The following is a 13,396-nucleotide window of genomic DNA, read 5'->3' on the forward strand; positions in this document are numbered from 1 at the left end:
CAGAAGGGACCGGTACGTGTACAAAGAGAAACGTTCTAAACTACTTCGTAGGAACTAAATTGGTTCCCACACCGTTTTTCACGACGAATAGAGAGAGGTGAGTGGAACCACACCTGATTCTGCACAATCTACAACAGCCTCTCTACCTTTTTCCGCAGATTACTACACCACATCACGTGGTATGTTGCCATTAAACTTATGCGACCCCATCCCGTTCGATCTCCAGCAAGATATCGCATAGAATCTATCTATTGGTCGTCACTCCATAATCTGGGAAACTTGACGTCCCGACTGAACTACCTGTTAACGTCAAGTGTCTGCAGATCTTCTGTTACCAGTTCTTTTTCGACCAGGAAGCCTTTTCAGTTTGAGTCTGGGAGAGTCCTCAGAACAACTAAGACAGGGTGATCTTCTCAGAAAAGCAAAGAAGCGAAGACTCTCTTCTCTGTGATTACTTTAGAAAGCCGGGCAAGATGTTGTCGTTTTTCATGTGTTATCCGCCGGTACACCGTATCCACTTCCGAGTAAACTTGTTCTTTTTGGTACACCATCGGCCAAAGTAGCTTAAAGGCGTCACTCCTGGAATCTGGGGTGGTACGGGTTTCAGGTGGGTTATGCCCGTACGGGTTCTTAGATTGTGGGGAACAGGTGAATCCGTCCATTTCTTCCTAATTGCTGTAAGAAACGCCCGGAAGATGCGGCGTGTGCACAAGGCTGGCGCGCTCCAATGGAACTCGTTGTAGAAAACAGCGTCCCGAAACGCTTGAAGTGGCATCTTCCGGGCCGTTTTTTACGGCGATTAGGAAGAATTGAGTGGGATCCCACCCATTTCTGCAATCTACGATCCCGTATAGTCTTTGACCATCGGAAATCCATATCACGTCAGATTCGTGGGGTGATGCCTTTAACATCCGTCTAAACATCTTCCTTTCCGTGCAATCAAGCCTCTCCATCATCGTAGATGGTGCTGCCCAAGTCTTCGATCCTTACATCATGATGGGTGAATTGCAGATAGACTCGCATTTTGACTTCGTTGGTGATGAAGATCGACCCCAGGCACTTCATTAACGAGGTGAATACCGAATTGACTTTAGCGCATTGTTGCTGAATATCTTTCTCGTAGCTGCCGTTGTTCTTCAGCGTACAATCCAGGTAAATCCAGGTGCCTGGGGTCGATCTTCATCACCAACGAAGTCAAAATGCGAGTCTATCTCAACAGAGATCAATGTGGACAGGAGAACTCATCGACGAGTTCGCCTGTCCACATTGATCTCTGTTGAGGGTTTTAAGGAGACCTACACCTGCTTGGATTTGTCAGAGAGGAGTCGCAGTCCATAGGCCAAAGCCAGTATCGACTCAAGATCGATGACATGCTGCAATTTCGCTTTGCTTGAAGCGAATACTACTACATCGTCGTCGTACTCGAGCTCGGTCAAGGGACACTCTGACAGTGCTAAAACGATGTCGGCAGAACATTGCTCCACTGTTCTTCGCATGATGTCATCGACGGCGAAGTTGAACAAAAATGATACTGTTACCGCTCCTTGTCCCAATTCAGTTTCAATTTCGAACGGTGAAGTAAATCCAGCTGATGTTCGAGCACCACCAGTCATTCCCTCAATTAAACGTACGAATTCTCTCGGAATTTCATCAGTGCCGAGCGCGTGAGAAGAAGGCCCCAATGAGAAGAGCCGAAAGCGGCTCCGAAGACCAGAAAAACTAACTGCAGAGGCTTCGAATACCGCTGTCACACTTCAGTCGCTCTCTTCACAATAAACATATAGACATCGTTGGGGGCGGGGGTTGTTAGGTATCCGCAGCCGCCACAGGCGATCATTAGGGAAAACGACTGGCAACGGCGATCGTTAATTGTGCTGCGTTTGCCTCATGCCCTATCCATCACATCCTTCATCAGCGACTCTCAAAGATAATGAGGTGCAAAACATGCCTCGCAGGGGCACGCTATCACTGCTATTACCTCCGTATGGAGTATCGATCGTTTACGTATAATGATATATCGATCGAACGACTGCACACGAGATACCAGAAACAGGAAATAATTGTAGGTTTTACTTGCTTAAAGCGAAAAAATCGGAATTTCACAAACTGCTGCAGTATCTTAAAAGGATTTAATAGTCTGCATAAATACAAACCTACATCCATATCCTCTATACAGTTTCATCAATCACACCTCCACATCTTTCAAAAACCAGGTTCTCGAATCTACACCTTTTTATTTTTATTTTGGAACGTTTTCAATTTTCAGCTAGCTATGTTTGCATTTGTTGCAACATTTGCTTTACTTTTTTAAACCAAAAACTTTCTTCGCCTTCCCGGTTCTCGTTCTTACGCTTTTTTTCCTTTTTAACTTTTATTTTGGAACATAGTCAGCTTCATTTATGTTTCCTGATGTTGTTTTGTTATTGTACAAATTTTCTACGTTTTTGCTTCATTTTTAGCATTTTCGTTTTCTACGTTTTCTTCCACTTTCTACGTTGCTACGTTGTTGCCTTTTTGTCCTTTGAACCTTCGCAGAAGGCAACTCTATCACGTAATTGAAATACAAACATTGCTCATGACCTCAGTGATGTGGTGATGGATGGGCGTGGCTTAATGATCACAGGTAGCCCAAGATGTGCCTGCTCTGGTCTACCGACAACCTCTTCTGCAAGCACTTATCCGGCTGCAGATAATCGGCTGCGGGTACCTAACGATACGCACCCAGACATCGAAGCCATCGAAATCATTCCATCGAAACTCGGCTGGTTCGTTGTAAATGGTTTCTTCGCGATGTTTTATGAGCCAATCCAAGAAGATGTACTCCAGAACCCTGTACATTACATGCAGCAATGATATTCCTAGGTAATTTCTCTCCATGATGGATAGTTTCTTGTGGAGAGAAATTATGATAGCGTATCTCTACCAATCAAGTATCCTTTCGTCAACCCATAGTAAACGGATGAGTTTCGACAATTCACGAATTCAATTCCAATAGGACACTTCAGTATTTCTGGGCTAGTTCCATCATCCGCAATTTTTCACCCTTCGTTTTTTGGATAAAAATCAGAATATCCGACTCGGTCGGTGGTTCCTCGTTAACCGCATATGTCAGTCCATTCATTCTCACGCTGACGAAGAAACCTTTTTCTCAAACGTTTCTCCTGCCTGACGTAGCCAGCAGTGCGAGCGACACACACACAAATTTGTACGTGGATCTTGTCCCCGCACATGCAAAGGCGAGATTCTTCCTCGGTGTTAAAACCGGGAGCATATTCTTTGCAGCATCCTTAATGCATTTAGTGAAAGAATGAGCGTTATCAGCTTTCCTCTTAGCTCGTAATCCAATACTGATCAATACCAATTGGTGGAATTTATTTTTCCGTTCAGCATCTTTCAGACTAGCCTAGCCGAGGCGAGTTGTGCTAAATTACTGGTCTTCTGGAAGCAGAGAAGAACTGGGCGGCGGTCGGAATCCAACGCGACGTCCCAGACAGCTCTAGATTTTCGAATATCTCGCAAAGGAATGTTATTCGTCAGAACGTAATCGAGCCGTAGGTTAAGAGTTTCCGTTTTCAGTTTTCAGAGAGAGCAGTTTCCGTTTTTGGCTGTTCTTCTGGAGTCAATGGGCGTCACTTATCACGTAAGCTGATCGATGATTCCTCTTGAACGTGGATGCGGGATGAGGTTCGTCTACTTGTAAATGCCTATCAGACGATTTCCGTTGTCCGATGTTTGCTTCGCGGGATAGAACCATTTTCCATGCACACTGGATTACTGTTCAAGTCCCATCTTTGCATTCACGTCAATTTGTCGCACTGAACTGTAAAACAATATAGAGTGAATTCCATCTAGGCTTTTGCGATATTTCTTTGTTCCCTTTGCTGCACTGCATGGAACACGCCTTAGTACGACTGCAGAATCGTAAGTGCCCACGCACTTACAAAAACAGCTGAGGACAGCAGTAAGGAAGCCTTTTATGATGAACCCAAGGCGTTGATGTCCAAAACGCGCAGCCAGTAGGTGGTCATTGTCGGAGTCGACGCAAATATGAAGGTGGAGCTCCAACAACAATTCGATGTGCAAGGAAGAATAATATTAACCAGAACACGTCTTATGTGAACGAATGGCCTCAACATCGCTTTCACGTTTAAAAGGAATCATCTCACGGTGTAGGGGTCAACCTTTTTAACGCCCAAAGAGCAGCGCAGGCAGAAGATGAGGACTCCTTCAGCTCGACTACGTTCTGACGAGAAAAATTTCTCATTTAGATAATCAAAAATCCAGAGCTGTTTGGGACATCGCGTGCGACTCTGACCTACCGTCAAGTTCTTCTCAGCTTCGAGGTACGGTTCCACAGGAGTTCAACCGAAAATCGACATGGCAGGTCTGAAAGAGGAGAAATGCAGAACGGAATTTCGCCAACGTGTCTATTCATGGTTGAGTACGGACCAAGAAGAATTTTGGCGATTGGCAGATTCCTTGGAAAAGTGCATCCAAGAGACTGCAAAGAAAATGCTTCTGGTTCTAATGTTGCGGAAGAAGTTTGTCTTTGCATCTGTGGAAACAAAATCCACGAATAATTCCCGCAGCACTGGCGATTTCAGCTAGAAATAGGAAAGGAATGAACGTCAAAAGCAAAGGGGTGAGTCTGAAAAGGTTGAAAAAAAGGGTGGAGAAGACAAGAACTCGCGGAAAGCCTATGCTTTACTAAAACTCTATGATGGCATAATGAAAATAATGTTCTCCAGTCCTCAACTTTGCCAGTGGAGTGGCCGTCGGTGAAGCAACCCTTCCAATTTGCAGGGATAACTTCAAAAGCTTGCTGAACCGACAGGCGCCGTCAGTTCCTGAAGTCGAGCACGTTGAGAGACCAACATATGCGATTAACGAAGAACCACTGACCGAGTCGGAGGTTCTGGTATGTATCCAAAAGACGAGAAATGGAAAATCTAGTGGAGATGACCTGAAATATCTTCCTCCGTCTGGGATTCGTGAGATGACAAAGATCATCTGTTCAATATGGATAAACGAAAGGATACCTGTCTCGTGGAGACTCACGCTATCATAATTCTCCTCCACAAGAAGTTATCCGTCATGAAACTCAGAAATTACCTAGGAATATCATTACTGCGCGTTATGTAAAGGGTTCTAGAGCGGCTTATCCTTGAAGGACCTATTAAACATTGCAAACAAGCAACGTGCGACGAACAAGCTGGCTTTCGTCCTGGCCGATCTACGATTGTTCACCGTTAGGAGAGTGATTGAAATCTGGCAGCGATATTCAAAGCTAATGCAATTAACGTCTCTGGACTTTAAAGCCGCACTCGACTCTCCTCACTGAGGCCGTCTTCTCAACGCGCTTCGCGCCGATGGAGTACCGGAAAAGTTCGTCCGCTTGCTTGACGACATGAGTCAACGAACAACTGCTGCAGTTCAAACACCAGCCGGATGTACAACTCTGTTTGAGGTGGTAACTGAAGTAAGACAAGGGGCAGTGGCAGGATCCTTCTCCTTCAATTTCGCCATCGACGACATCATGCGAAGAACAGTGTCCTGCCGATACCATTCTAGCTCCATCAGCATTCCATTGACCGATCTCGAGTACGCTGACGATGTTGTTATATTCGCAGAAAACAGTACGAAACTTCAACATGTTGTAAACCTTCTACCGAAGTTGACTGCAGCCTATGGGCTACGTCTACGCCCTGGTAAGTGCAAGCAGATGTGAGTCTTTTTGAGACCTCGAGGGGGAATTACCGTGGATGGACAACTGATCGAACTTAAGTTCTGTTATCTGCGCTGTGCGCTGAAGAAGAACGGCAGCTATGAAAACGATATCCAGCGAAGATGCGCTAAGGCCATTTCTGCATTTACCAAAATGCTTGTGGACAACTCCCATCACCAACGAAATCAAGCTGCGAGCCTAACTATCCGCAGTTCACCCTATAATGATGCACGGATCGGAGACATGGGTAGCACCATCTACGATGATGGAGAGGCTTGATTGCAAGGAAAGGAAGCGTCTTAGACAGCTGTTTACTTTTGGCCTAGGGTATGCCACAATGAAGATCTTTATGTGGAAATTGACGTGGTACACTGACGGCTGATCCGTAGGAGATATCAACATCTTGCATCTTTTACGATAATTAGTTAAAGATGAGCCGAACCATGCTGGGTTTCGCAAGCTGCTACCCAAACTCCACGCTTTTGTTGTGAGCTGCACACCACGCCAAAGTCGAGATACGCCGCCTTTAATGCTGAACGCGAAAATTCTACTTCTGTCGCATTGATTCCTTGACCGTTCCAATAAAAACAGCTGTACACCGGACAGCTCCGTCAACCGAGCAACAAAGTTTAATTTGTGATGATCTCGTTTGTCATCCATTCCTAAGCGAATATTCGATTTGTATTTATTTTGTATTTTTATTTGTAATACATAGATTTGATGGTTATTACAGCAAATTGAATTTCTGGAAGGATCGAACTTTTTATTTAGCCACGTTCATTCGAAACACTTTGTTTTCCATTTCACTACCTTCACAGCTTTTATTACGTTATTTATACGTATACGTTATATACGTAATGCACCATATTTACTTGAAGGGTTCGATGGTTTGTCCTCAAATTGACACCTGACTGTAGATACCGAAATCTCACTCATTTTGATTCCTTCTTGCATAATCAACATTTTTCATCTTCTTGGTGAAATTTTTGAAAGCAATTAACTTCAAAGCAAGGTTGTCAGGTTTAGTTCAGGACGCTTTGTATAATTTTTAGTCTTCTCATTGCGTGAGACTCATGATCTCTCGCATTTATCCTAATCTCAATGTCCTTCACATGTTTAGTACTTCCCCAAACTAGTGCTGAACCAAGTGTTAAAATTGTGTACTATTTTTTGAACAGAACCAAGGTTGTTATTGATCTTTATTCTGGCTAACGTTTCGGCGTTGTAGCCTTCATCAGAGCCATCAAAGACACGTGTAATCTACTCCCTTAAACGCCTCGTCATCCCACAAAATATGACTTAGCAAACAGATTATTCAAAGACAACGCCAGAAGAGCAGACCACCATAGCGCTCACCTTGATAGTCACAAATCAGTCGTGATGTTAGCGGACCACCAGTTGTTATAGTTACGCCGCTACTAGTAACTAATAACAATGCTCCCTGCCTCACAAAGGTCTTGATATGGCGCCAGCTCGCTGGTCATATCGATGCATTCTTCTTTACGATTCATAATTGGACTTTTGGCCGTAATAGAAAACGCTTCCAATGTTTTTCGCGCCAGAACGTCTGATTCGCGTGCCAAGATCGTGACAGCTATCTTGAAAAGGGTGTTGTCATGACATGACTGCGATGAGCACCTAAAGAAGTTGATGGTTTTGATCTTACGAGTCCATCTAGGTGCTCCTTAACGCGGGTACATCGTGGTCTTCTTGTTCCGCCAATGTACTCAGCCCCACATAAGTGACAGGTGATTAAATAGATAACCCCCTATACCACGCAATTACCCCGCCTCCCATTCGGACAAAGGTTGCAGCAAGGTGTCTCACAAAGCCTGTCATGAGCACGGTTGCGGACTAGCTGTTGCTCCAGGTTCGCAGGTGGTATGTCTACTACTCCGACTGAGTCTTGCAGACCCGCTTGTTGTAAGCTTGCTCGCACTGAATTGCTCATGTCATCCGAAATAAAAGGAAGGCAAAAGGGGATTTTTGTTGCTTGTTCTACTATGTGGCACCGCCGCTCAGTTACATGGCTCCGATTTGGATGGGAACCTTTGCTAGGTACTCATTGGGCTGAGCAATATGGTTAGCCATGTTTACGGAGGCAATGCCCCCTTGAGCCTCAGATGAAACCGTTGCAGCTATCTTAAACATATTTTCAATGACTGACTTTTTGGTTCTCCAGGGGTGCACGGATTGGTAGTGAATCAGAATGCTCTTGCAACTCGGCTTTCGGTACCACTTGTTTTCCATTTTCCCCTGCACAAATGAACCTGGACATTGAGAAACGGCAGCTAATTGTCTCTAGGGCTTTCCCTCGTGAACTTTATGTACCGGGATTGCTTATTTAAAGGCAGCATACCACGAATCAGGGGTGGTACGGATTTCAGGTGGAGTATCTGTATACGGGGTTGTAGATTATGGAGACCGGAGTGGTTCCGCTCATCTCTCCCTGAATCACTGCAAACAGCCGCCTCCAGAATGCTGTTCTGTACAATGCCTTCTATTGCAGCGCGCCACCCTTGCACGCGTAGCGTCCCTTACTGCCTATCGGGGCAGTCCGGATTGATTTTCGCGGAAGCAGCGCAAGGGGTGGAGCGTTGCAATTGATGGCGTCGTACAGAACAGCATTGTGGAGGCGGCTGTTTGCAGTGATGCGGAGAGAGATGAGGGGAACTACCTCAGTCTCCATTATCTACGACCCCGTATACGGATACTCCACCTGAAATCCGCACCACCTCAGACTCGAGGTATGCTGCCTTTAAGAGATCGAAGCAAGTGTCCACTTCATTTTGCTTTGGACATATAATGCAACAATCATCTATGTATCGGTAGTACAAAAGAAGTTTGCGTTCCAGTAGGGGTTTTCCCACTTTAGACATGAAACCAACGGCTAGTGTAGGTGCAAGTCTTTGATCTATGGGTAAGATTCTAATCTGTCTATAGCATTGCCCAGGCAAGCGAAATACAGAACATCTTAGACATTCGCTTAGCAGCATCTTATTTTCTGTATCGCGAACCCATACATGTCAAGAGTCCCCTGGTGTTCGAGAAGGAGCTCTGATTTGCTTGCAGAGCAGCATCGGTGGAGACAGTGGTGTAGAGAGAAGTGATATCGAAGGATTCGATGACAAAATCTCTATCATGGCGGAGGTGCTCTATGAAGATTTTTGTTTTTGAGATTTAGTGCGAACGTATTGGAGTAGCTGGCTGAGAACAGTTCTAAAGAACCAGGATATTTTGTCGGTGGGACCTCCAATACTGCTAATGATAGACCTAACCTTGAAATCCCTTGGGTTGTTTGAACTAAATTCGGCAGCGGAGCGCTTGTGGGTCTTGATTAGGACGTAAAGAACCGAATAGGTAGGCCGATCACATTTTAGACGCGTGATATTTGTTTTTGGCAAGCCTACTGATTTTGGGGCTTCCGTCCACATTCAATATTGTCTGTCAAAATCATGTGCAGACGAAGGGTGGTATAGAATACCGCCCTTAAAGTGAAGTTTCGTTATAGCTCTGTCCAGTTCACTTGAAATCACCACAAATTCTTCTCCTTTATCACTGACAGAGATTTTGATCTTGCGCTAAGAGCAAATGTCACGTAGCTCTCACAAAGCTTTGCGTTGAGTGTGTGGTAGATTTTCAAGAGAGCGTTTGCGTGAGTACCGAGTAAGAATTGAGAAAACGGACGTTGCAAATAAGCAGAACTTAGTATCTACCACCGAATTTGCCTCCTGTGGCTTGTACAGTAATGCACAGAAACGGATAGGAGCAATAACTGGAACTCTAGAGGTTTCTTGCCCTCTTGCTTTTCCTCTTTAATTCTCAATGAGCGCAACTGGATCTAAGTCCAAAACTGAGAGCGCATTCTTAGAAAGAAATAGATCACCTATAAGTGACACATGAGGTTGAAAGGACACTAGTGACACACGAACTGTTGGAATTATACCGGCAAAATCTTTTCAAAAAATACTCAACGCCGTTTATTTTCCTAACATTTTGCATCCGTTAATACTTGTTAAGGCTCAGGTTAACAGATTAAGGCTATTAAGGTTACAAGTCATTGTATAGGCCAATACGAGTTCCAGAACTTCAACAATTACGAATTCCAGTAAAACGCACTGGCGCATCCCAAGTGGATTGAATTCCAGTAACTTTATCCTTTATCCTTTAAATACTTGTTTATTTAACATCGGCTAGCGCTCCTCTTTTCTTCCTTGATCTTTTCATTTTTTCCTGGGGAGTGGTGCATAGTGCCGATATACCCGCTCCTTATGATACTTGCTTGGGCGGCGATGTCACATTGTGCCCTCCTATGTGAGTTATTTGATCCTACTCCCAGAGTGCGAAGTTGCCATGCTGGTTAATTGAGCTCCGTCCTCGCTAATTGAGTAACGTTCACGACTAGTAACATAAATGCATTTGTCTATGTGGGGGTATTTGTCGTCATGGCTATACACTGTCTTTCTTACGCTAGCATAAGTGCACCAAACAGTTTGCGGTGGTTTTAAACTCGGAGTCAGCTTGAAATGCCTCCCTTTTTCGGAAAAGCTACATATCTATTTGTGTGCAAAGCCTCAGCTCCGTTTTAAAAATGTTTGTGGTAATTGTTCCTATTATTTATTGGGTTTTCACTGATGATATTATCGGTGTTTCTGACAAACATAATGACTAGTCTCATTGTAAAAAAAGACCCATAATGCTCAGAATAGTCAGTGCAACTTTTGTTAAGTGGGAAAAATTTGCCTTCTCATGTTTACTCCTTCCACTGGAAAAGAAGAATATACTCGCGCAGGTATTACGCTTCATCTCTTCTGCGTATGTGGTTCTTTTCACTTGTTTTTGACCTCTTGCACTTGATCGTCTGAGCATTTGTGGATATTGCGCAAGTGCTTGTAGAGGTCTTGAATTAAAAATGGGCCTTTGCTGCGGATAGAGCACGGTGCGGAAGTGGAAGTTAGTATGGCGAACTAAACTGATTACTGCTTCAATTTGAAGTCACTACATGAAGAGGAAAGGAAAACAAACCAGCTGTACATATGTTGGGCTGGTGCGAATTACTAGTCTCCTTCTTTGCACTATTGAAATATTGCGGTTGGGCTTGTGCCCTACTGTATTTTGGTTCCGTGCGAGAATATTTAGTAGCGGACTAACAAAGGCCATGTACTCACTAGGAACCACAAAAACAGCTATTTCCCTTGTGTTGGATCACATTCAATGGGGAAGAGGTGATTCTCGCGCTGTATTGCAACCCACGAGTTTATTGATGACTTGCAAAGGAAATCAATTCTTGCGCCTTCGCTACAGCAGCCCTTTGGTCTCAATAACAGAGATCTCACAATGACTGATTACGTACTCGGTGCCACCAATAAGCAGATTGGATAGAGTGATCTCTCCTTCCTTGGACAGTGCATAGATTTTTTGCCATCGCTGAAGATTTCTGTGAACTGGGTGAGTATTGGAACTACATTTGATAATTGTTTTCTCAAATTTTGAAGTGAATCATGTAGGCACTAACAGTTTTGTGGTGCTTTCATATTTTCGCAAGAGTAGATTTGTGCAGTTTACAAAGACATCCAGAGCAGATGCTTCTGATTTACATTCAACTGGAGGTTGATAGTAATCTGGTAACATCATAGCTTCCATTGGGGATACAGCAAATCTTGTGTCCATAAGCAGAGAATGTGGGTTTTGCAAAGAAGTCACTGTCAACAACAATTCGTCATACTTCTGCGTGATATAAGGTTGCAAGCTGAAGGATTTCAGTTTTTCTTTGTTATAAAGCATGAATCAGCGTCAATTTGCACTACTGGTTGCCATTATACACAAATTAGTACTTCATAGACAGTCTGGGACTTTTCCGGATTATGGGTAATTCTCAAAAACGTGCATGCTGGAAATGGTAGGAATTACATGCAGGCTATACCAGCGCATGTGTTGCCACAAATCGAGCATTCTGGATATGGAGATGATCTTTTGAACTCAGTAACTATTTCGCCTGGCATAATTTTACTGCACTTAGACTGAGCGCGAGAGCTCATTTATGAGCATTTTGTTGTGCGGTAAATCTTGAGTTTCCTCTCTCTAGTAAAAAATAACGCTATAGTTTGATCAGTCTCGAAGTTATTTTTATAAGTCCGATAGTTTTGTCAGATGGTTGAATACAAAGTTTAGAGTTTATTCTATTGAAAAGAAGTTCATCATTGTAACTATAAGTGCAGTTTCGACGATTTTCGCATATTAAATCCACATTGTGTCGCATATGTCCATGCTGACAGATTATCACCTCGCCTGCCAAAGCCAAGAGTGTTGCAAAAATTAGTAACGTGGACGGTATCTTGATTGGATGGAATTTGAATGTACTCATTAAAACTGTTTCTTCTTCGAATGTGGAACTTGGAGTTCTATTCCTTTCTGCATTTCGTGTGCACTTAACTGACCACATGATCAACATGATGCTTATGATCGAGGAATAAACTAACATTCCTAGAATGATTATAGCTGCAAGTGGCCAACAGTGAGGATTATCTACAATGTCTTAGAGAGGCAGGTTTCTTGCAAAGGCTGGCTGTTCGCACTGCATAGTCGAGAAAACCACTGCGTTTTCAGTTTCAGATCGCAACCTAACCCTGCTGTTTTCATCTAATGATGATTTCTCCCAATTCAAATACATACGTTCGACACATTAGACATAATTCTTTCTGCACACGGTGTTGATCCACAGTTCAAGTCTTGATGTAAGAGGCGTTACTTCTACACTTCTTTCGTTGAACTTTATTTGAGTTGTTCTCATGAGCTGTCACAGAACATATAGTGGATAACGCTAACATAGCTATCAGCAGATATGTGGATATATGTCTACTTCAAGAAATAGGAGGTCGCTCAAGACTCTTTTCAAATTCTTTGATAACCATTTAGGTATGTTTTGTATTGCCTACTTGGATGAATCCTACAGGAAGGTGATTCTCCCACATCTGTTCTTTCTTGCTGCGGCATGGCTCGCTCGGAAGTGCAGTCTTTCTCGCGTTCTGGAAAAGGAATCTTCCACCTAACTACCTATTTCCAACGGACACAGCCTGTTGAGAGGTCTTTGGATTACTCTTTTGCTTGGTGTAAGGAGTTTCGCTCATCTTACAAGACCATCTTCACTTTCCAATTCGTGATGTGTTTGTCACATGCCGCGTTTGTTGCAGTAGAACTCTTTGGTTATCTCTCAAATATGTGAGATATTCTTTGTTCATCCCAAAATACTGCAGCGATCGTTTCCGAAAACATTAACGCTTCTTCTTCAGCGTAGCAGTCTGAAACAACTCTAGATCATATGACGTATCGCCATTTTCGCACTGTAATTTCGTGTTTGAAATAGAGTACTTCAGATTTGCTTGTAAGAAATCAGTAAGTCTCATCGGATGAAGATACGTTGTACTTACTTTGTCAACGGCGGAGTGTTAATTATCTCTTCAATTCTTGATATTACTGCAATCATTCCTTCAAATGACAATTTCCTACGTCCAATGCTTTTTTGAAAACATCTTTTCACGGAGCCGTTCATCCTTTCCCTTGCGCCTCTCATTCGAGGTGAGGCAGGTGCATTTTCAATCCACTTTATACCTCTTGGTGCATTGTAGCTCACCACAGAACTACCATTTTCGTCAATTTCCGAGAACAGATTTT

The 13,396-nt window shown here is 43.5% G+C and overlaps 4 protein-coding genes across 5 annotated transcripts; 2 read left to right on the plus strand and 2 right to left on the minus strand.

The window, feature by feature from the left end:
• Nucleotides 1-1,295: 1,295 nt before the first annotated feature.
• Nucleotides 1,296-1,613, minus strand: RB195_022260 (uncharacterized protein; the record flags this gene model as incomplete). The annotated part of the gene is made up of 1 exon (XM_064209321.1): nt 1,296-1,613. One exon carries the CDS (start codon nt 1,611-1,613, stop codon nt 1,296-1,298), a length of 318 nt encoding a protein of 105 aa, XP_064065202.1.
• A 982-nt stretch (nt 1,614-2,595) lies between these two features.
• Nucleotides 2,596-2,853, plus strand: RB195_022261 (uncharacterized protein; the record flags this gene model as incomplete). The annotated part of the gene is made up of 1 exon (XM_064209322.1): nt 2,596-2,853. One exon carries the CDS (start codon nt 2,596-2,598, stop codon nt 2,851-2,853), a length of 258 nt encoding a protein of 85 aa, XP_064065203.1.
• Nucleotides 2,854-4,377: 1,524 nt separating this feature from the next.
• Nucleotides 4,378-6,004, plus strand: RB195_022262 (uncharacterized protein; the record flags this gene model as incomplete). Of its 2 annotated transcripts, XM_064209324.1 has the most annotated exons (4): nt 4,378-4,541; nt 4,804-4,991; nt 5,343-5,708; nt 5,748-6,004. In XM_064209324.1, 4 exons carry the CDS (start codon nt 4,378-4,380, stop codon nt 6,002-6,004), a joined length of 975 nt encoding a protein of 324 aa, XP_064065204.1. The 2 variants fall into 2 exon arrangements, with proteins under 2 accessions (XP_064065204.1, XP_064065205.1); XM_064209323.1 differs by lacking the exons at nt 4,378-4,541; nt 4,804-4,991; nt 5,748-6,004 and having other exon boundaries at nt 5,408-5,728.
• Nucleotides 6,005-6,150: 146 nt separating this feature from the next.
• RB195_022263 (uncharacterized protein) lies at nt 6,151-12,852 on the minus strand (the record flags this gene model as incomplete). The annotated part of the gene is made up of 5 exons (XM_064209325.1): nt 6,151-6,257; nt 7,176-7,323; nt 7,893-7,981; nt 12,661-12,750; nt 12,822-12,852. The coding sequence occupies 5 exons, from the start codon at nt 12,850-12,852 to the stop codon at nt 6,151-6,153; spliced, it is 465 nt and encodes a 154-aa protein (XP_064065206.1).
• Nucleotides 12,853-13,396: the final 544 nt, after the last annotated feature.

The sequence above is a fragment of the Necator americanus genome, chromosome X, assembly GCF_031761385.1.
Source record: "Necator americanus strain Aroian chromosome X, whole genome shotgun sequence".
Taxonomy (NCBI): domain Eukaryota; kingdom Metazoa; phylum Nematoda; class Chromadorea; order Rhabditida; family Ancylostomatidae; genus Necator; species Necator americanus.